We start from the raw sequence: 23,009 nt of genomic DNA, 5'->3' as shown, positions 1-23,009 counted from the left end.
TACAGTAGGTAAAATACCGTAAGTGTCAATGTCGCTAGCGGTCACGACGTTGGCAGTCTTCTGCCCCTTTTTCCCTCTCCGATCTGCACGATCAAGACAGTCTCTGGAAAAGTGGCCGAGCTCTCCACAGGTGAAACAATTCATCTCGCCTTTGTTTACTTTCTTCTTCTTCTTGAAGATAGTAGTCTGCGCAGGCTTGTTGTTGTTAACAACAGCGGACTTCTTCCCTTTGTTCTTTCCGTTGCCGCGAAAGTTCCTCTGTACCATATTGGCGTTAGACGGAAAATCAGCAACCTTCTCAGCGGTGTCCTTAGCCCGAGCTTTCTCTTCAACATCAAGGGACGCTATCAGTTGTTCAACTGATATCTCTTGTCTCTTGTGTTCGAAGCTCCTCCATGCAGGAGGTAACTTTGCAATAATGCACCCAGCCACGTACTTGTCGGGCAATTCACACTTGAGAAGTTTGAGCTCTCTCACAATGATCTGTATCTCATGCACCTGTTCAACTACAGAACGGTTATCCACCATCTTGTAGTCGTTCAGCGACTCCATGGTATACAGTTCACTGCCTGCATCGGTTGCACCGAATTTAGCATCCAGTGCATCCCACAGCTCCTTCCCATCTTCTATGTGCATATACACATCACAAAGACGGTCAGAAAGAACACTCAGAATGCATCCTCTAAAGACAACGTTGGCATCCTGAAAAAATTTCTGATCTTCCTCGAATAAATCTCCGTCTGGTTTGCCGTCTGTCACCCAGAATACTTCCAGAGTCTGCAACCAGAGCATGGCCTTTAACTGCCATCTCTTGAAGTACATCCCAAAAAATTTATCCGGCTTCAATGCATCGGCTAAACCCATAGTTAAATCAGGAAATTGCCTACAATAAGGTTTTTGGATTGTTGGTAAATTAAGCAATTTCGAGAATAACAATTCAATGAATAATTTCAGAATATAGATCATGACGACAGTAGCAACTAGCAGATGCATCTCGAAAATACTAGAAGTATTAAACAGCGCAACGAACAGCAATATGAACTCGCAGATCATAACTAAACAACAGATCGAATCACAATGTACGTACTGTTGCGGTGGAGAGAAAGCCGTTGTTGTTACCTTTGCTTGACGTAGTTGTTGACGAAAAAGACGGCGGCGCGTCGCACACCCGCCGAACCGAGAAGGCAGACGACCCGTGATTGCATGAAAGCGAGCAGTCGCGCGGAACACTTCCCAAAAACCTTATTCGCCATCTCCCGTACAGGATCGCAAAGGCGAAAGGTTCCGGAGACTTGCTCTCCCGATTGCTGGTGCACGCCGGCGCTCGGGATGGAGTAGACTACGATGACGGCACAAAAGCGAGAGACAGGCGAAACCCTAGCGCGGTTGTGTTGCGTACCGATCAGAGGGACGGGCGGCTGTATGTATAGTCACGCAGGTAGAGGTCGGTTCGGTTTAGGAAACTTGAACCGACTCCACAAAATCTGCACGCATCCGTAACAGATTCTAAAAATACATCACGCACGTGGCGTGGCATGGCGTGGCTCTCACTCACTCTAAACTAGCAAGGTGGGATTATTCCCATCCCACTCTTCTCATCCCACTTCATGAATGGGCCTTTGAGATTTTTCAAAATTATTAAAATTGGGATTGGGCTGATCAGACCCACAACTCAAATTCTAACATTTATGCGGTAAAAAAAAGCATGAATGTGATTTTGAGTTGGCCTAATAGCTCTCGTCGATGGTAAAACCCGGCCGGCCCAAGCTATAGGACATCTCGGCCTCTTGAAATGAGGCTCTTGTCCATTTACTGCCGCCAGCGACCTTGGCTACCTTCATCTCCACCCCCACGTGGGCTATTTACTGCCGGAATCACAGATAGTCTCTCCTCTCTCTTCTTCGTCTCCAAACATCAGAAATTCTCTCTAAAAAAAGACCCGAAAATCAGTGCCAAAATCGGACACAAAAATCGCATCACACAGCCGTGAGCATAGAAAGCGTGCTCTATCTGAGGAGTAGGGTCCGTGCTAGGTAGATCGAAGCGGCTCGGAGCCAGAAGCCGGTTGCCATGGCAGGAGGAGTTGCAGGAGGTGGCGGCGGCGGAGGAAGGGGGGATTCGTTGCCTCAGAGGGCGTGGAGGCAGTACCTGCTCCAGCTCCGACTCCACCCTCTACGCACCAAGGTCTTTCGCTCTCTCTTAGCTGTTTCCATTGGATTTGCTTGGTTGGTTTTGGCCTTTTGGGGGATTTCTTCACCTGGTTTTGGCTTGTGCAGATGATCACGGCGGGGTGCCTCGCCGGCGTCAGCGACTCTGTGGCCCAGAAGCTCTCCGGGTACCAGAAGATCGAGAAGCGCCGCCTCCTTCTCAAGATGGTCAGGATGCTGACGTTTTTTTTAGTTCTGTCTTGATCTGTAGTGGGGATTATGAGACGCGCTCTTGTTCGTTTTTTTTTACCTAAAAGGAGGGAAACACCGGCCTCTCCACTCTCCATCCATTGATGCATACAGCCACATTGTTATGCGCGCTCTTGTTCTTGGTGACTTGGTCCTAATTTGATTCTGTACATGGAGTATTGTTTTTGGGAATAGTTGATGATATAGTAATAGCAGGACGGTATCTCAGTTGAATTTATGCTTCGAACTCATTGCCAGTTCGATTTTGGTGTCAAATTCATTGTTAGTTCAGTGATTGTGATCCCTTTGTTCCTGGAGAGCCAGTTGTTCATGGCAGATGGATTTGAGTTGAAAGATGTCTTGATTGTAGATTTAAAGTTATTGGGAACAATGGATATGGTGTGCCTCATTGTTTCTGCCTGTTGTTAGTTGGAACATGAATTGCTAGGGTACACTACACACTGGTCATTTTTTCTAGAAAATGGCAGCTTTATTACCCCCTGGCCTTTGCATCCAGGATGCATATAGCCTAAAGTATGATAGGCCACATGATTTAAATTGAATCTTCATTTCGAGAAGGGATCAGATATAATTAACTTTTAAAGATCATGTACAGGATTTCTGTGCTTGCTCGTCCTATGTCATTAAGCTAGTTCCCTCTGCATTGTTGTCTTTCACTTGCCCATATGTATGTTGGCGAAATGTTGTGATGATGTATAGTTGTGTCAATTGTCAAAGAGCTATTTGTGAAAACCTGCCACGGAAGATGGCTTTTCTGTACCTGTTATTGTTCTACCTAATTTATTGTTCGATTTATGAGACATCAGAGCCTGAATGTATAGCAAGTTGAAGACATTAGATAACAAAACTCACTTCTATTTGTACTTGTTACTTTTCTATGTAAGGCAAATGATATCTACATCCTCCAGAGAACAGATAGTATTCCACATACTTTCAATGAAATTTATTCTCTCTGATGTTACTAGCTGATAAGAATTTAATCCTAGATAGGCATTTATCTGGTATTCTTCCATTGAGTTGTTTACGATGCTCCCTTGAAGACATTTGCGTATTATGATCTGACACAATATAGTTTTTTTTCCTGCAGATCTTTGGCTTTGCATATGGTGGCCCATTTGGGCATTTCCTTCATAAAGTGTTGGATTATATCTTTAAAGGGAAGAAGGATACAAAAACTGTAGCTAAGAAGGTATAGCGTTCACTTCTTTTCTTGTGGTGGCTATATATGTGAAACAGTTCCCACACAAACTAGAGAAACTATTAAAGTTCGAATGCACATACATATGTGTAAAACCACCATACATCTTGATCATGTTATGAAGGTTTGACTTTAGCACACAAATAGTGCACCAGCAACGTAGTTTTAGCTGTTAGACTCTGGTAATGGTATTGTCTATTGCTAACAAAATTCCTGATATCGTGTTTGAAGTCAACCTAGCACAGTAGCACTGGTGAACATTGTACTTGGTAATACATTAAAAATTGATAGATGAATACTCTTTTCAGGTCTTGCTGGAGCAGATCACTTCATCTCCCTGGAACAATATTCTATTCTTATTCTACTATGGATATGTTGTTGAGAGTAAGCCTTCAGTTATCAAAGTAATTTATTTTATGATGTGCTTCGGAAGAGATTCTTTGGCATTAATGCTGTGCCAACTGCCAGTGGTAAATTTTGAAATTGCTTTACCAACTTTCAATGATGTATATTTAATTAACAAGGAAATAGTATACCAGCCCAGAGCTTAGGAAATCAAGTACTGAACAAAATACCAGCAGGCATATTCCCAATTGGGCCTGTAACCAGATGTTCTTTTTGCATCTTTGAAACCGTGCTGTTCGAAGCATATACCTAACAAACAGTAATAACACATGTTCCGTTCAGGGGTGGGATGTTCCAAAATTAAAATAGACTTAATCATAGTGCTGGATCCTGAAATATTTCCCCTTGTCTTTTTTAGTCTATTCCACCATTACGTATCAGTTTTCACATCTTGCAATGTAGGAAGGCCTTTCAAGGAGGTGAAGACTAGGGTCAGGAAACAGTATCCTTCAGTGCAATTGTCTGCTTGGATGGTATGCAATTTGTTTTGAATATTGCTACTTGCCTTTGATTTTGATTTTGCAGCTCGTTTATATATCTGATCAATGTGCAGTTCTGGCCAATAGTTGGTTGGATAAACCACCAATATGTACCATTGCAGTTCCGGGTGATTGTCCACAGCTTTGTTGCATGCTGTTGGTAATGTTCTTTTTCTTGGACACTTTGATAGCTTCTTTCCAGATGTATGCTGTTCGGAATCTCAATCTCATATCTGGTCATCCTTTTCTTTCATGAAGGGGGATATTTCTCAACCTCCGTGCGAGGGCTATGTCTTTGAAGCAGTCCTAGAGGAAAGAAAATGTGGCACAGCTCCAACTTGGCTCACATGATCAGATGGCAAGGATGCTAAGCCCTATATTATGTGCTGCTTGTAGTTTGTTGATATATTTCTCTAGTATATTGTTGGTTTATTTGTTTTGCCTTGTCTAAGCGAGGCTGCTTATCTAAGTACTCTGTTAGTTAAGCTCTCTGATGGGACGAAATTATGTTATCTATGGAAGAACTGTGCCTACATTTTGACAGCAAGTTTGTGCAGCAACTGGTCACATCTCTTTTTTCGCTGACTGTTCATTTTTCTTTCTTTCATTTGAGATGATCAGTCGATTGTTCTTTTATGAATGCAAGTGGTCGTTGTTGAAGGTTGTGCTCAAATGCTCTGACTTGTAAGTTTTTTATTTTGAGACTGAGACTTGTAAATGTGTGAACCTATTTATTTTGTCAAAAGTCGAAACACATGGAACTGAATCCTCAATCCGAAGAACAGAAATTTTTGATTGAATTCTGGTCATGCATAGCTTCTTCTGCTTTGCCGTTGTGGTTAGGCAGGAAAAGGTACTAACAGCCATTCATTCAACCGTCAACTTCCGTATGTTGAACTTGACAACGCCGTACAATAATACGGAGTAAAATACTCTGTGAAGCCAGAGAACTTGCATGGCTCATGTTCATCTCTCGGTTGCAAGTTGACAAAGAATAGGTCTACTGACTCCTGCCTGAGCCGGTACATCTGATAACAAAACATGCTACTTAATAATATCGTTCATTTGTGTATACCGGAACCATCTACTTCCTTCATTAGTCTTCGTTCACAGGTCATTTTTACCGATTAATACCTGAATTGACAAATGAAAACGAGTCATGTGATATACTCTACCATTCGGTTGAAAAGATAGATGATTGTGACCCACCGTGGTTATTTTCCATCCCACCGTGTGCGGTTGTATTTCCATCCCACCAGAGATTAAGCCGTTTGAATTGTAATTGGTATTTTTCTTTAAAAAAAGCCACATTTAGGACAATCGTTGCACAAAAATCACCACCTTGATATATAAAGTTTTTTAAAAAAAAACACCGTTTTCTAGGTAACAATTAATATGATACCCAACTCGTCGATTCAGCGATGCTATACTGGAATTCGACATGGATGACCCACAAGTCTGATGATTGGCTGTTTTCATCCGTTAACACACACCTGTCCAAAGTGATGGCTCACTCAACAAATGTCTCAAATGTATGGTCCCCTGCAACATCTGTCCCAAATATGACGGCCCCTTGAAAAAGCAAGCGTGATCTGACATGTGGGTCATCTCTATCATAAATCGACTTAATGATGTTGGGTCGACGATTTGGGTTTCTTGCAAATTGTTACTTAGAAATGACTCTCTGCAATGACTGCCTCAATTGTAATGGTTTTATGCTATTATTTAAAAAAAACATTTGTGCCAGTGGCATGGTCTTCAAACTCGTACAATAACCACTAGTTTGTGCTAAAATATTACCATAATATTTTAGAAATGTTGATGATCAAACATTTAACTAAAACTATGTCCGAACGTGGTCACATGACTCGTCAATCACCGAATCCTTTGTTGTCTAGCCATGAATCGAACCAAATGTGAAACCCTTGCTGGCTCAGCTCAGGTCAGGACACGGGAAGATCGATTAGAGTATTTGTAGGGTTGCAACATGGTGACTCTCAGGATATCCTTTAACCATGCTTAGTTCAAACAAATGAGCTAGTTTTTAAAAAAGTTGTATCATTTTAAAATTTTAGTTCATTTGGTTGAACTAAAAAGGGTCAAAGGGTACCTGAGGTCACAATTTTGCAGCTCTAAGTATATCAAGATAAGGTGCCGAAAGCTTTCGGCATCTAGCTTGGGCAGTTGGGCTCCTTTAATCCCGTTCGTCTATAACTAAACACGGCCATGTTATGCGCCGTGTGGACCGCATCTAATTTTTTATACAGTACTGTACGTAATTTCAGATCAAACTTGGGAATAAAAGTTGAAAGAATGAATCAAAGAATTGTCATTTTCAGTTGTGATCTCTACAAAAAGAATCAATGGAATTGCTACGCAGATCTGACGATGAATTCATCTGTCAGTCACTACTAATGATCGAAGTAAATAAGTGAGTGAGTGAGTTGGGTTAATTAGAACTTTTAGAAGAGTTTCCCGGCAAAATCCTTGATGTCCTCCTCCCTGACGGACGGGGAAGCCATCTTCCCGAACTGCTTGAGGTCAGACAAGCTCCTGCCAAGCTTGAGCGCAATCTTGGTAGCAAACACCTCGCCGCTCTCCCTTCGCTCCACATCGGGCTCGGCCAGGGCCGCCTCGATGTCCTCCTGGATCTTGCGGTAGAACCCGGCGCAGTTGCGGAGCAGCTCGAACACCATGCCCAGCTGCCCGCCGTGCTCCATCGTGTTCACCGCCGCCGCCAGCGCGCCGCCGAGCACGGCCGCGCCCGACGCCCACGATGACTCGCCGGAGCCGATGAAGAGCGTGGCGAGCGCCGCCGTGCCTGCCAGCGCCGGGCCGGCAAGGGCCAGGCCCTTGTTGAGGCCCAGCACGAGCTTGCCCACGGACAGGAACTCCTGCTCGTCCTTGGCCTTGATCACCCGCACGATGCCGCGCATCTCTTCCTCCAGCTCCTGCGTCCAGCCGTTGCCGGATGAGGGCGCGCTGCCGCGGCGGGGGCCGAAGCTCCTGGACTTCTGCACGGCGGGCTTCTTCTTGGGCCACCAGCGCGCGGGCTGGACAGCCTTGGGGAACTTCTCGAGCATGCCGGGGAGCAGCGGCAGCGGGTACGCCGCGTCCAGCGCGAGCACCCGGTCCATGGCGTCCTCGACATCGGCCTTGGTGACCACCGTGTGCGCGAGCTGGGCGCGCACGCCGCGCTCGAGCTCCCTCCAGAGCCTGGTGGCGTTGCGCTGCTCCTCGGCGAGCTGCGAGGGCTGGATCTTGTTGACGGCGGCCATGGTGACGGCGGCGGAGGCCAGGAGCACCCCCGCGGAGGCCTTGAGCGCGACCATGTTTGGAGCGGCGGGCGCGAGCGCGGCCATGGCGGACGCGGCGAGCGTGAGGGAGTTGGTGGAGTGGAGCAGCAGGTGGTTCCAGTTGTCCCGCTGCCTGCCGATGATGTCGTGCATCTCCGCCCGGTCCGCCGCCGCCTCCGCGATCGCCCGGAGCTTCTCCACGGACAGCGACGGTGGTGACCCGCCGTCGACGCTCGGCGAAGGGACGCGCGCGGGCTCGATCCAGTCGATTTTGAGGCTGAGGTTTTCCAGACTGGAAGGCACGCGCACGGCGGCGCGGCAGCGAGCGGCGCCGCTCCGTTGTTGCTGTGGCCGCGTCGTGCAAGAAGAAGAAGAAGGAGCGGAAGAGGAAGACGGGGCCAAGAAGAGGCGCTGGGCCTGGAGAGACGCCATGACTACTGCTGCTGCTGATGTCGTTTGCTGTCCCGGTGGATTTGCTTACTCCACTGGAGTGGATTTCGAAGGCTTGGTGCTTCGCTTGCTTTTCCTTGATGAGCGAGTGATGTGAAGAACTGAAGATTGAAGAGAATATGGGATTGGGATGGAAGCGAGATGGTATTTATAGGGGTGGGCGATGATATAAGTTTGACCGGGGAGTGGGTTGGGCTGGGTCCTCACAATTCCCTTCTTGGAAACAGGGGTTCGAAGGGTAGTATACGTACTAATTTGATCATCCAAGACAAAATCGCGCGTCCAAGGAAGGAAGGAGACCGTTTCAGTAGACACGTAGCGCCTAATAAGGTCCTTTACGCTCCGTGGTCGCCTGATAGTACTATGTACATGTGCTATCTCTTCCTATGCCTTCTTATTTATACTGCAGCTAGCTACTCCGTATTTTCTTTTTTGCGAGGCATAGTCAGGACTTGTAAACAATGTATGGTGCAATATTTATATATACTCTATCCAATTCTTTTCTATTTGTTGTTTTGTATATTAATTGTCTCCAATGCACAAGAGTACCTCCGTAACATATTTTTTAACCAAATGCATTTTAGAATAGATCGACAAATGTTTCTTTATAGAGTTGACAAAAATATAAATAAGAATACAATGATGTGGAAGTATACTTCAATGATGTAGTAACATTTCCCATGTAAATGCTCGAGGAGTACTCTTACAAAGTAGGGTTAAGGTTATTGACCGAAATTCAGAGAAAATTCTGTGATTCACGTATTTTGATGGGCTATGAAATAAATCATTTTGATAAAAGAATCAAGATTGTTTTTTCTAAAAATAATCTTATCTGGTGATTGAAAAATTCAAATATTCGTTAGCATAGTTACTCAAATTTGTCAGGAAGACACGGAGGTTTGTACCAACTCTCAAGCAGGTTGACACACAGGAGAAGGAAAGGCCGGAAGCATTACCGATTAGGAGTGCGGGATGCATGGCGGCGGGCGAAGGAGAGGGGGCGCGGTTGAATTCAGTCGAGAAAAAGAAATGCGGAGGAGATGTTTTCTTCGCCAACAGGTGAACCCGGCGGACAATGGGGAGTTCCTATTCTTTCCTCAAATTTGGGAAAGAAATAGGGGAGGTGGGCAGATTTTGGACGAATATGGGTCTTCATTGGGTTGTTTTTTTTCATATGGACCCTCGTATGGACAAAATTGGACAAATGAGAAAGATATAGACGGTTTTCCTAGAGATGCTATAAGGTGATGGTGTATCCAACGACAGTGGCCTCCGACCAGGAGGAAGGGGATAGATGTGGTTCGAAGGAGGAGAAGAAGCCGGAATATGGGTGGCAATGGGCTCGCCGGTGCCCGCTATCGACGTAACATGAAGTGATGGAGGCCTGTCATCAAAGAACGAGAGAATGGCAAGATCTGAGACAAGACATGTACAAGATACATGCATCAGAAATTCAGTACGACAGCCGGCCCCTACATGCATGACCCAGGTTCAAGAAAGAAATTAAAAGACTCAATCAAAGGACATTACCTAATTCGAGAAACACAAACAACATCCCATGTATCTATGGTTTGACGGTGTCACACGCCTCGGTGCAGTAAATCTACAATCTACAACTAATAATAAAAGGAGTAGTGTTTCAGTCGTTCATTTCATCCGTCCCGCGTCTCCGTCCCCCGTTCGTACGTATGTTTAGGCTGGCTGGATTTTTCACCCTCGAACGGATGGGCTGGATCTTATTTTAGGCAATGTACATAACATCGTTTTGGTTTCGTCATATCTAAGTGGTCTGATTTTTAACGAGTGATATGTTGATTCCTCAACGTTGAATATGATTTGTGTTTTAAGATTCGGATCGAACGAAAAAAATGAAATATTAATTCAACGGGTCTGATTCGTCAACTAAAACATTTTAGACGCATCAGATACGACCACACACGTATTCATTTTGTTTTACTACAGTGTTTCCAGATGTGAAGGCGCAGAAAACAGGCACTGGCGGTTTCGGTCAGCCAGATCAACCTGCAGCTTGCACACGCACGGACAGATACGCAGACACGGTTAGTGTTAGTTGGACCGACAGATCCTCCCGTCTTCGGTATGGAAGCGCGCTTGCCAGGCCAGGTACTCTCTCGTCTCTCCATGCCATATTGCCATGTGTGTTCCCCGACAACTCTGCCGTGTTCAAGTTCTCTCCACTCCAGGCCGGCATGTGAACGTAACTGTAATTAATTATGCTTTACCTGTACAACTCTAGCTAGACCCGTCCAGATAATCAATCAACCTTCTCAGACCCTTCGAAAAATCACCGCGTTGCTTTGGGTTAATTTGTTAATTTATAGATGACGGATTTGCATATTTTCATGTACCGATCTGCCTGTACGGGTTGATCGACACTTGAAATCTAGCGCTGCTCAGGCATGCCCCGTTCATTGACTTTGAGCATTATCGCGTGCCATGTTTTTTTTTCATATGACTTGCAAGAGCAGTCAGTGTTGTTGCAAAAGGAAAGAGAAAATCGGGATACACACTAACTGACTAACACACACTACTTCCGTGTCTGAGTTCTTATCGATCCATATATTCCGTTCTCATGCAGTGTCAACCAAACAACCATATTGCTTTTTCTTGGCCCAGCTGTACGAACAGGTGCATCGGCCGCCGCCTCCAAACGCCCGGTATAAAGCTCATGCCATATTTTCCTTTGATTCACTACTGTCAGCTTTCATCGACCTCGTGCCAGGTCCGTGCCCAAGACCTGATAATGTGTAGGTCCACACAATAAATCGAGGTCATGGGTTGTGTCATGCGGGCCGGAGTTGTGAGTTAGGAATAAAAGTACTAATTTGTTTTGGATCAATTAATTGGCCAGGTTTTGCTTTGTTCTGGTTTAATTAATCCAAGATCGCTACATACGGAGTCCAAATTCTTGTTTGGACTTTAGACACCATGGCTAAGCTCTGTTTTTGTTACTGTGGTGAATTAAGATACTCCCTCCCTCCCATATTAAGTGACAAAATATTACATGCATCTAGACGATTTTTGGTATAAATACATCCATATTTTGTCAAATTTGAGTTACTTCATATGGGACGGGGGAGTAGCTTTTTTTAAGTTATAATCACCGGGCCAGAAAGCCTCCCCACGTCAATATATTAGCTCAAACTGAGAGTTTGTTGTTTTTCTACCACAAATTGGCCGATCGACATGGTAACCGACTGCTCTCAATCAAGTAAAGTTCCATTTCTGCCATAAAAAAAAGGGGCCAATAAAAGTAAGGTTCCATTTCTCACTGTAAACCCCTAGCCTACAAGGAGATTTCACTATTTTTTAATAAAAAATTAAGGGAAGGGAATTATAGTATTCCTTTTTGTTGAAAGAGAAAAAAATTAGGAGAGATTCGATCACGAATGCAGGCTCCTAAGTTGGTGCCTAAAATTATAGTGCGATTCGATGGCACATGGCTGATCAGTGTTGATCGTGTGTTAAGTACTGCCCACAGAACCGTCGTTAACCATTTGTTGTTGAGGAGCATATTCTCAAAGCACCCCTATTTACTGTTGTGTTATTGGGGGCATGGTAATACCTCCAATTTGGCCACTATTAGTGGATAAAATGATTTATTTCACTTTTTTATTTAGGGGCAAAGCAGGATATTGATATTCATTAAGAAGAGGGAAAAACCTTACAATGTAGAGACAAAAAGCCAACGGAAGGGTTGCATAAAAGAAAAGGGATTACTCTCTCAATGCCTCACTAAAGAGTCTAATGTCGTTTTGAATTAACACAAGAACTCCTTCAACTGTCATCTATTCTTTCTGGAAGATTCTTATATTTCCTTCTTTGCAAATATTCCAAGCTGTATAAATTGCCGTAGTGATGACTCTCCAGGTCTCTTTCTTTTTTCCGAATTTGATTAGCTTTGTCCACCAGCTTTTTCACATTAGAAGATCTCTCGGCAACAGCAGTGTAGCAGATCATAAACAGATATGAAACCGAATAATCCACGACAATCCAAAGAGATGTTTTCATAGTCATCTCCGAGTATTTTCGATTTCATTTTTCTATGATATGTCTTTCTATATGAAAATTGCATGCATGCTAGTTGCTGGAGCCTGCAGGCACTACCACACAGTCACATGCATATTCTCTGTTTTGGGAGGAAAAGCCCTAGAAGTCAACAAATATTAGGTGATGGTGCTGATATTGAAGTCTTGTTGAATGGATAAAAAAACTGCGTACCAAATCTAAGACATTTATTATGAATCAGAGAGAATAGTTAATTTTATACAAGACTTCTCGTGAAATGTAAGCATTGCTACAATTACTGAACTCTCGATACGATCAGCCAAAATGGTATTAATATTGGTGATCAAGGTTTTGGCACCAAATAGGAGTCCTACATTTTTTTCTCCTGAGGAAGTAAAATTTGTAGAAATCCCAGCCATTTTTAGGATGGAAAAGTATGAGTTTTGAATGACTAATCGGTGTAACACTGAAATACTGGTTAGTACATTGGAACCACGTCCCTGCTTGGAGCTGACCCTAACTTTTCCTCCGGCGAAAACCACACGCATCCGCCCTACTGCTTCTTTTAAGCTCCGATTTGTTCAAAGAAAAATAAAAGAAAATGGTGCATCTGATGCGACTATTGTAAATTTGTAATTGAGTTCTCTCCACCGAAATATCCACTATCCAGGTCTTCCTCAAGCCGTAATTGCTCCTCCTTCGCATGGAGAGATGTTCTTGGAGGCATAACGTCGGTCTGGTTTATGATCAAATTTGGGACTAAAAGTTGAAATAATGAATCAAAGAATTGTCATTTCAGTTGTGATCTCTACAAATCAATGGAATTCCTACTCAGATCTGACGATGAATTCATCTGTCAGCTAAGCTACTACTGAAGTGGTTGAGTGAGTTGGGTTAATTAGAACTCTTAGAAGAGTTTCCCTGCAAAATCCTTGATGTCCTCCTCCCTGACGGACGGCGAGGCCATCTTCCCGAACTGCTTGAGGTCAGACACGCTCCTGCCGAGCTTGAGCGCAATCTTGGTAGCAAACACCTCGCCGCCCTCCCTCCGCTCCACGTCGGGCTCGGCCAGCGCCGCCTCGATGTCCTCCTGGATCTTGCGGTAGAACCCGGCGCAGTTGCGGAGCAGCTCGAACACCATGCCCAGCTGCCCGCCGTGCTCCATCGTGTTCACCGCCGCCGCCAGCGCGCCGCCGAGCACGGCCGCGCCCGACGCCCACGATGACTCGCCGGAGCCGATGAAGAGCGTGGCGAGCGCCGCCGTGCCTGCCAGCGCCGGGCCGGCAAGGGCCAGGCCCTTGTTGAGGCCCAGCACGAGCTTGCCCACGGACAGGAACTCCTGCTCGTCCTTGGCCTTGATCACCCGCACGATGCCGCGCATCTCTTCCTCCAGCTCCTGCGTCCAGCCGTTGCCGGATGAGGGCGCGCTGCCGCGGCGGGGGCCGAAGCTCCTGGACTTCTGCACGGCGGGCTTCTTCTTGGGCCACCAGCGCGCGGGCTGGACAGCCTTGGGGAACTTCTCGAGCATGCCGGGGAGCAGCGGCAGCGGGTACGCCGCGTCCAGCGCGAGCACCCGGTCCATGGCGTCCTCGACATCGGCCTTGGTGACCACCGTGTGCGCGAGCTGGGCGCGCACGCCGCGCTCGAGCTCCCTCCAGAGCCTGGTGGCGTTGCGCTGCTCCTCGGCGAGCTGCGAGGGCTGGATCTTGTTGACCGCGGCCATGGTGACGGCGGCCGTGGCCAAGAGCACCCCCGCGGAGGCCTTGAGCGCGACCATGTTCGGAGCGGCGGGCGCGAGCGCGGCCATGGCGGAGGCGGCGAGCGTGAGGGAGTTGGTGGAGTGGAGCAGCAGGTGGTTCCAGTTGTCCCGCTGCCTGCCGATGATGTCGTGCATCTCGGCGCGGTCCGCCGCCGCCTCCGCGATCGCCCGGAGCTTCTCGACGGACACCGACGATGGTGACCCGCCGTCGACGCTCGCCGAAGGGACGCCGCGCGCGGGCTCGATCCAGTCAAGCTTGAGGCTGAGGTTGTCCTGCGACGTGTGGAGACCGGCAGGCACGCGCACGGCGGCTCGGCAGCGAGCCTGTTGCCGCGGCCGCGTCGTGCAAGAAGAAGAAGACGGGGCCAAGAAGAGGCGCTGGGCCTGGAGAGCCGCCATGATCAGTAGTGCTGCTGCTGGTGTCGTTTGCTGTCGCGTTGGATTCGCTTACTTCAGTGGCGGAGCTACTTCACTGGAGTCTGGAGTGGATTTCGAAGGCTTGGAGCTTTCCTTGATGAGCGAATGTGATGAAGAAGAGGGGATATGGGATTGGGATGGAAGCGGGGTGGTATTTATAGGGGGTGGGTGATGAACTGATGATATAAGTTTGACCGAGGAGTGGGTTGGGCTGGGTCCTCACAATTCCCTTCTTGGAAACAGGGGTTCGAAGGGTAGTACTACTTTGATCATCCAAGACAAAATCGCGCGTCCAAGGAAGGAAAGGAGACCGTTTCAGCTTGCAAGGGGATGGTTTGTTTAAGACACGTATAGCCTAGGACCTTACGCTCCGTGCGTGGTCGTCGGATACGTGCCTATGGTGCTCCTTTTTTTGATGGCAGCTTCGCCTTTTCCTTCTTATTTATACGGAGTATTATTTTTGCTAGGGATGGTACGTTCATGATTAATTAATACTCTCTCCGTTTCATAATTCTTGTCGAATCTGACATGTATCTAGACATTTTCTAAAAATAGATACATTCATTTTTGGACAAACTTGAGAGAAGAATTATGAAACGGAAATACCCTGTACAACCAAAAAAGTTTACCTACTACTGTACTCTTCTACAGTACTATGGTTGACAGCGTCGGACGCCCCGGTGCAACAAATTTTTACAGGCATGTATATAACTATTCTTTTGTTTTACGATTGTTTCCACACCGCGCATGCATGGGCCGGAGGGAGGCCCGATGTGAAGGCAGAAAACAGGCACTGGTGGTTTCGGCTGGCCAGATCTACCTGCCTTGCACACGGACAGACACGGTTAGTGTTAGTTGGACCGACAGATCGCCGTCTTCAGTATGTATGGAATCACGCTGGCCACTGGCCAGGTACTACTCTCTAGTCTCTCCCCATGCCATGGTGCCCCCGACAACTCTGCCGTGTTCCAGTGTACTGTAGGCATGCATGTGCAGGTAGTAATTAATTATGCTAGTCCCAGCCAGCTAATTAATTAATTAATCAACCATCTCGGGGATTAATTTGCTAATTCACGGATCGATTTTTTTTTCTACAGTACGTTGTTTATAATTTTCAACACGTAACACTTTGCGTGTACGAACGCAGTACGGGTTGATCGATATGCTATTCGATCGACGCTTCAAAAGTTCAAATGATCAGATCTATGCTGCGTGCTCATTGCCTCGTAACGCTGACCGACCTCTTCATTGACTTTTAGCATTTTGTCGCGTGCTTTTCTTCCGTATGACTTCGCGTTTGAGTTTTATCGATCGATCGACATATTCTGTTCCCATACGTGCATGACTGCAGTGTCAACAAGACAGCCATCTTTGCGCAGATCACACTAATTTGCAAGCACATGATGATGAATTTATATTGTTTTTCGGGTGAACTGTACTGCACGTACAGGTGCATCGGCCGCCGCCTCTAAACGTCAAATGAATATTAAAGACTTAAAGCTAATGTATGATTTTCCTTGGACGACCTACTCAATAATCATGAAATCGACGCCAACCACGTACTAGCCCTTCATCCACCCTGCCCGTGGTATGTACCCATGATCAGATAATGTATGGTCGACAAAGCAATTCTCGCAAAAAAAAAACTAATCGACGTCATGCGATGTGTCATGCGGGCCAGAGTTGTGAATTATTTAGAAGTACGAATTTGTTTAGATTAATTAATTGGCCACTCTTTGCTTTGGTTAAATTAATCCAAGATCCTCAGTACACATACAGAGTCCAAATTTCTGTTTGGACTTTGGCCACCAAGGTAATATACAGTACCTTAATTATTTTGCTAGCATGGCAGGAGCCTTCCCAGTGGTTCAGGGACGAGACAGAGTCATCGCGTACGTCTGAACCACAGATTATTTCTTCCTCGGAGCGTAGTGTACCGGCCTTAATTGGTCGCCGTGCGCCCCAGGCCAGGGTCGATGAGCGACCAACAGAAGACACAGAAGCAAGTTGATCAACTTGCGATCATTGATCTCATGCATGCACCAATTTGATAACGCAAACAAGGTGCACTGAATGGAGCTACAGGCATGTACACTCAGCACAAATTATCAATTGGAATCATCGTCAGGTTCTAATTACATAGTGCAACTTGAAGGAGCTACTCCATTTAATTAGTACTCCCCTGTGGTGCTAAATTCTTAACTCAAATTTATTTAAATATAAGTGTCTTTATTCTTAAAAAGCGTCTAGATACATGTAATATTTCGACAACAATTTAGGATGGAGGGAGTACTAGCCGGGTACGCAACCGACTGCTGTCAGCCAAACCTAGATAGAAAATTTCAAATGACGAATAATTTTGTGAATAACTAACCGGTAGAACACTGAAATAATGTGTAGTAGCTCACTGATTAATTAAGTTGTGCTCTGGCCAAAAAAAAAACGCGCACATGCGCCAGACTGCTTCTTTTACGCTCTGGTTTAGGCAAAGAAACGACCAAAAATGGTGCGTCTGATGCGTATAATTGAGTTCTCTCCACCGAAATATATATAGATTCACTGTATCCAGTTCTCCTCAAGCTGCTCTTCTCCTGCGTGCTTAGCACGGTGGTGTTCTTGCAGGCATAATGTGTGGTTATGACCGTAGGCAGCTTTCTGAACTTATTTATGAAGCAGTCATGTATTGTAGTGGAAGCTTTCTGAACTAATGTATGAAGAAGTTAGGTATTTGTAATTGAAGCTTTCTGAACTAAAGGGGAATTATACGATTTTTTATTGCAGGAAGCATTCAGAACTAATGGACGAAATCGAGATCCACTGTAGTCGAAGTTATCAGAATTCAGAGCCATTGTAGGAAATATGCATTTTTTGTTGTTGTTGTAGGAAGCTTGTGAACACAAGGCAAGAACATAGATTCAGTGAAGTTGAAGATCTGTGGATGCTTGCATGACAGGTCGAACTGCTGCATGCATGATGCCGAATTTGTGATTGTAGGAAAGCATTCTGAACTAATTCAGGATAATATATTTCTTGTCGCAGAAGTATTGTGAACTGAAGGTCGAATTGTCCTTTATTGAAGTTAGCATGCAGAACTAATTGAGGAAACTGAGTCTTGGTGAGTCGAAGCTATCTGAACGAATGTATGAAATAGGCATAAGGCGTACCTCAGTGTAAGAAGGCATTACGAAAGAAGGGAAGAACAGAGATTTAGTGTTGCTGAAGCATCCGTTTTCATACAGGTCGACGCACATCAGTCGAATCTCTTTTTCAAGAATGCAGCCTAGCGGGTGCATCATTAATATAAGAAGAAGAACGCCAGAGGCCAGTTAAACGGTTACAACACCACTAAGTGACCAAAAACAATAAAAAGACTAAGCGACGACTAGCAACCTATTCGCCAAAGCAGCCGTAAACGACGGACCACTCCCAAGGAGCCCGACGCTCTCCCATCGAGAAGTCTCATCGCGGATACAAAGGAGCAATCTCCGAACCGATGGCAATTGACCATTGAAGACCACATCATTCCTATGACACCAAATGGTCCACATCACAAGGGTGATCGCCGCCACTGATGCGCGCCCACCACGAACGGGTATCAGCATCAGCGGCAGGCCTCCAGCCTATACAGTTCCAAGCCAGAAAGACGCACTCCCAAACCTGCCGAGCCACCACACACCCCAACAAGAGATGAGAGAGGGTCTCCGGCTCTTGAGCACACAACGGGCAGTGAGGAGGGTGAGGGAGCCCCCGCCTCTACAAATGATCTGCCGTCCAACACCTGTCCTTGGCCGCCAACCAAGTAAAGAACTTACACTTGCCTGGTGGGTCAGCAATATGACCGGCAAACAGGTTCTGATGCGCAGAACCGGCCGAGTAAGGACGACTAATTCCACAACAGCGAGTCTTCCCTACCCTTAACGAGTTGGAAGCCTTGGAGCCTGGTCCAGGGAGCAAAAAACTCGCCAATGGCATCTTCCCCAAAAGCCAGGCACCATGCAACATCAGTCGAATCTTGGCGATGAAACAGTAAACATCGCACGAAAAGTATTGTCGCACAAGGTTCATTCATTCATAAATTTCACAGGATAGTATTACACATCATCACACACGAAACAGTGGCACAATGGAGTACGTAGACATCAACACACGGTTCCAGAAAATATAATCATAACGGAAGTCAAATCCTCATTCTGAATTGGAAGTACGCAGCAGCAGAGATCCTCGTCACCCAAGAATATTTTTCTCCATTTATTTTTTATCAAACCGATGTCGTCAAGACAAGCTGAATCTGTAGCCTTGACAAATTCCTGTCTGCGTCCAAGACAAGAGCCATTCAATTCAACTGAATAGACCCAGCCCCCAAAACGTACCATCCCCGGTCTGAAGAACGGACCCTGATAGCGCGGGAGCCTAGCTAGCCTCTGGACCCAGCCCAACCAACCAACCGTGCCCTCGTCAACACGACTGCCCTCCGCTCGCCTCTCTTCCTTCTCGCCTCCACCAACTATATAAGCCACAAGCATACGCTTCGCAATCCTCAGACGGAATCAAGAAGCAGCAGGACTGGAAGAGTAGACAAGCAGAGCTCAAAAATTGATCATTTTCCAGACAGGGAGTGCAAGTTAATTTGCAGGTCATTCGCACAGAGAGCACTTGTTACAGGAGGGTAATATACATGGCGGGTCTTGCTGTGCGGTCGCTGGCCGGCGGCAGCCTCGTGCTGCCGGCCGCGTCGAGGTCGCGCCGCCGGAGCGTGCTGCTCTGCGCCCGTGCGAGCCTTCGCGGCGTCGTCAGCAGTAGTACCACTACCACCAGCACGTCGGACCGGCGTCAGCTGGCCGTCAGCATCGACGAGCTCAGGCTGGGCCGGGACGACCCCGTCGTGACGATCCACACGGCGCCAGCTGCTCCGGAGGAAGACGGCGGCAAAGCTGTCGAGAAGCTCCGGGCGATCGCGGAGGCGGCGGCGGACCGGGCGGAGATGCACGACATCATCGGCAGGCAGCGGGACAACTGGAACCACCTGCTGCTCCACTCCACCAACTCCCTCACGCTCGCCGCCTCCGCCATGGCCGCCCTCGCGCCCGCCGCCCCGAACATGGTCGCGCTCAAGGCATCCGCGGGGGTCCTCCTGGCCACGGCCGCCGTCACCATGGCGGCCGTCAACAAGATCCAGCCCTCGCAGCTCGCCGAGGAGCAGCGCAACGCCACCAGGCTCTGGAGGGAGCTCGAGCGCGGGGTCCGCGCCCAGCTCGCGCACACGGTGACCACAGAGGCTGATGTCGAGGACGCCATGGAACGGGTGCTCGCGCTCGACGCCGCGTATCCGCTGCCGCTGCTCCCCGTCATGCTCGAGAAGTTCCCCAAGACCGTCGAGCCGGCCCGCTGGTGGCCCAAGAAGAAGCCCGCCGTGCAGAAGTCCTCCAGGAGCTTCGGCCCGGCCCGCCGCGGCAGTTCATCCGGCAACGGCTGGACGCAGGAGCTCGAGGAAGAGATGCGAGGCATCGTGCGGGTGATCAAGGCCAAGGACGAGCAGGAGTTCCTGTCGGTGGGCAAGCTGGTGCTGGGCCTCAACAAGGGCCTGGCCCTTGCCGGCCCGGCTCTGGCCGGCACCGCGGCGCTCGCGACCATCTTCATCGGCACCGGCGCGGACTCTGGGCCAACATCGTGGGCGTCGGGCGCGGCCGTGGTCGGCGGCGCGCTGGCGGCGGCGGTGAACACGATGGAGCACGGCGGGCAGCTGGGCATGGTGTTCGAGCTGCTCCGCAACTGCGCCGGGTTCTACCGCAAGATCCAGGAGGACATCGAGGCGGCCCTGGCCGAGCCCGACGTGGAGCGGAGGGAGAGCGGCGAGGTGTTCGCGACCAAGATTGCGCTCAAGCTCGGCCGGAGCGTGTCCGACCTCAAGCAGTTCGGGAAGATGGCATCAGCGTCCGTCAGGGACGAGGACATCAAATATTTTGCTGGGAAACTTTTCTAGATGACTAAAAGGGGATCTAGTCGTGTAGTGTTGACTACCGTACATGCAACTAATGAACAAAGGAAATACTAACATATATAGGATGCCGTTTTAATTGGTTCTAAACAATTCCTTCTCTTAGCCGGCTTAGATTTTTTTTTTCATTTTTCGGTCCACAGTACTGATGCTCGCTGATTCTTCAATCTTCATCTACTCTTAAATTAAAACGAGGTAGTTTCACATTTTAGAAATCCACATGAAACTTCAGATCTAGAAAAGTTGCATGATTTAGATCTATGATGACACTTTTTTGTGTAAGTCTGCGTAGTCTTCCGGAAATGCAAATTGGTTAATTTAGACATATATGTTTGAACAAAAATTTAGGAAGTTTGATTTCTACTCGAACTCTTCCTGCTCCCGTTGGCATTAGGTAAAAGCTCTGAAATTCTGCCTTCCGATCCAGCCCGCTCCAATCTCTCGGTGTCTCACAATAGCAGGCCATTTTAGCAATGTACTCGGGCCACCCAACATAATTTACTAGTAAATTGATGGATCGAAGATCTTCAGTTGCGAGTTGCGACACGTGGGAGAGGGGACATGGACGCTGAACATGTTAGGGCACAAAATGATAATCAGTTATATTGTGAAATTGTATCTATTTATTATATACTAAAAGAAATATGAGGGGTAGCGAGGGGAGGTTCCACGTCACCCCATCCGTTAGACATGCAAAGCACATGTCTGGTACAACCGCTAGAACCGCTCCCGCACCTGACACGTGGCAAAACAAATACCAACGCTCGCAGAAAGCCGTTTGAACGCACGCCGTTCGCTTCCCTGTTCGCGGCCTGCTCGCCCCCAACGGTTGGTGCTCGCTCATGGCTGCTGGCTGCTGCTCGCAAGATCCCTGTCGACGCCGGTGCACCGCTCCGGCTAATCGCCTCCGTCGATTGCACTCTTCTGAATGGATTTCATTGTTAGATAACGCCCATGAGGCCATGAGGATTTGACTGCCGCTTAGTTCATCGATCTTTCTTCTGAATCTCATTCTTCTACCTGCTCCATCGCATCTTCCAGCTCCATCACTCGCGAGATTAAAAGAGGCAGAGTTAATCTGTTCGTTTGCTTTTCGGGGAGACGAGGCCCTCGAGAAGTCAAAATCGGTCTGCTGGGGACGGGAATCACGAATTGGCAAACTCGCTGGCTGGGTTTGGTAAGCGGTTTTAAGTCTGTTTTCGCTGGAGAAAGGAATGGAGCCGGGATTTGGAATCACTAATCATGCTCTGGGCCTCGAGATCTGTTTTGCCTGATGTCAACCGCGCAAAAGGGTCGATCTTGCATGCACGCATATGTAGCTCCAAAAGGACTTGATCTCGGAACTTATTGGTCCTTGCAGTATCGCTGAAGGCTAGCCATCTTCTCTCGAGATTAAAATTGAAGTCAGATATATCCATCCTGACTTGGAACCACATCAGCAAAGCAAACACTACCGCATATAATAGAGATTAACTAAATTCTACCGCATTTTTTTTAACCAATGCATGCCTCTGCTCCGTGGTAAGGCATCAGCTTTGGTATCTGCCAAATAGCAGGGTCCTTAGCTTAGGCGAGGGATTGAGTAGATGAATGTAAAGAAAGATAGATACCGATTAAAAAAATCCTTAATTTTGATCTGTTATTCAGTCCCAAAGATCAATTTTATAAACGAGAATTGTCCGAAATGAACAACAGATCCTTCATTCTGTATATCTTAATCAATGTCTTTGTCGTATGCTTACTCCATAGCAATAAAAGTAAGTGGGCACAGATCATAAAGAATGGCAAATCGAACATTGTTATAGCTCATATAGAAGTATATATAAAATGAGAATTGATTCAACTTTACTATTTCATATAGTGGTGTTTACTGCGATTATATACAGGAGATTTAATATTAAAGATGAAAACGGAATAAACAAAGGTGCTGCCCCTGCCTGCATAGTTTTAGCTAACGTCCCACGACGCGGTTGCAGCTGGTGTACGTTTTTATCCTTACGCGTTCCACGTGGCAAGATGAGGCTCCACACTGATCCACACCACCTAAAATCTGATGAGCAGGATATGTCTGATGGGTTAGGAACGAAACACCAAACAAGTTTGGTCCCATATAGGTCCAAGCACAATGAGAGATACTAAATGGAGACACCGCACGGATCCACATCATCTGAATTATTTAGACCGTTAGATCTTTTATTTATTATTTTTGCAACGATTTATTTAACGGTTAAGATTTAATGAGCGGGTATGTTGGCTAAAAACGGAACACCAAAGATGTTTGGGCCCCATATAGGCCTAATATACTACGTAAGCAAAAAAAAATGGTACCATTAGACAATAAATATGTTACGACATGAAAAATTTGTTTATGATAGATGGGCCCCAAGCCTTTTCTCCATGCCACATCATCATCCTAGATTGGCAAACGGGTTTACAAGAAAACACCGCTGGGATTACTAGGATTGCAAGTTCAAGGTTCGAAAATCAAGGATTAAGAAGATGATGTTGTATTCAGACTTCGGCTACGAGTTTGAGATTTGAAATGGACTTTTCTCTTCTATATA

At 46.9% G+C, this 23,009-nt stretch overlaps 4 protein-coding genes across 4 annotated transcripts; 2 read left to right on the top strand and 2 right to left on the bottom strand.

Moving 5' to 3' along the window:
• Positions 1-1,804: 1,804 nt before the first annotated feature.
• On the top strand, positions 1,805-5,079 carry LOC100841647 (peroxisomal membrane protein PMP22). The gene is made up of 7 exons (XM_003571715.3): positions 1,805-2,184; positions 2,277-2,375; positions 3,505-3,606; positions 3,924-3,999; positions 4,423-4,493; positions 4,574-4,659; positions 4,758-5,079. The coding sequence occupies exons 1-7, from the start codon at positions 2,071-2,073 to the stop codon at positions 4,807-4,809; spliced, it is 600 nt and encodes a 199-aa protein (XP_003571763.1). The 5' UTR covers positions 1,805-2,070; the 3' UTR covers positions 4,810-5,079.
• A 1,719-nt stretch (positions 5,080-6,798) lies between these two features.
• On the bottom strand, positions 6,799-8,724 carry LOC100846721 (probable F-box protein At4g22030). The gene has a single exon (XM_003571082.4). It carries the CDS (start codon positions 8,225-8,227, stop codon positions 6,962-6,964), a length of 1,266 nt encoding a protein of 421 aa, XP_003571130.1. The 5' UTR covers positions 8,228-8,724; the 3' UTR covers positions 6,799-6,961.
• A 4,316-nt stretch (positions 8,725-13,040) lies between these two features.
• On the bottom strand, positions 13,041-14,834 carry LOC100846415 (probable F-box protein At4g22030). The gene has a single exon (XM_003571081.4). It carries the CDS (start codon positions 14,430-14,432, stop codon positions 13,182-13,184), a length of 1,251 nt encoding a protein of 416 aa, XP_003571129.1. The 5' UTR covers positions 14,433-14,834; the 3' UTR covers positions 13,041-13,181.
• Positions 14,835-18,970: 4,136 nt separating this feature from the next.
• Positions 18,971-20,770, top strand: LOC100846107 (probable F-box protein At4g22030). The gene has a single exon (XM_003571080.4). The coding sequence runs from the start codon at positions 19,126-19,128 to the stop codon at positions 20,428-20,430; it is 1,305 nt and encodes a 434-aa protein (XP_003571128.1). The 5' UTR covers positions 18,971-19,125; the 3' UTR covers positions 20,431-20,770.
• Positions 20,771-23,009: the final 2,239 nt, after the last annotated feature.

The sequence above is a fragment of the Brachypodium distachyon genome, chromosome 3, assembly GCF_000005505.3.
Source record: "Brachypodium distachyon strain Bd21 chromosome 3, Brachypodium_distachyon_v3.0, whole genome shotgun sequence".
In the NCBI taxonomy this organism is placed as follows: domain Eukaryota; kingdom Viridiplantae; phylum Streptophyta; class Magnoliopsida; order Poales; family Poaceae; genus Brachypodium; species Brachypodium distachyon.
Note: the sequence above shows the minus strand (reverse complement) of the source record. Positions and strands in the feature narration are given on the sequence as shown.

Excerpts from the sequence above, each read along its gene's own strand:
- LOC100841647 (XM_003571715.3), top strand. The coding sequence starts at position 2,071 with ATGGCAGGAGGAGTTGCAGGAGGTGGCGGCGGCGGAGGAAGGGGGGAT. Across the intron at positions 2,376-3,504 it reads GCCGCCTCCTTCTCAAGATG|ATCTTTGGCTTTGCATATGG; the intron begins GTCAGGATGCTG and ends TTTTTCCTGCAG. Across the intron at positions 3,607-3,923 it reads CAAAAACTGTAGCTAAGAAG|GTCTTGCTGGAGCAGATCAC; the intron begins GTATAGCGTTCA and ends TACTCTTTTCAG.
- LOC100846721 (XM_003571082.4), bottom strand. The coding sequence starts at position 8,227 with ATGGCGTCTCTCCAGGCCCAGCGCCTCTTCTTGGCCCCGTCTTCCTCT.
- LOC100846415 (XM_003571081.4), bottom strand. The coding sequence starts at position 14,432 with ATGGCGGCTCTCCAGGCCCAGCGCCTCTTCTTGGCCCCGTCTTCTTCT.
- LOC100846107 (XM_003571080.4), top strand. The coding sequence starts at position 19,126 with ATGGCGGGTCTTGCTGTGCGGTCGCTGGCCGGCGGCAGCCTCGTGCTG.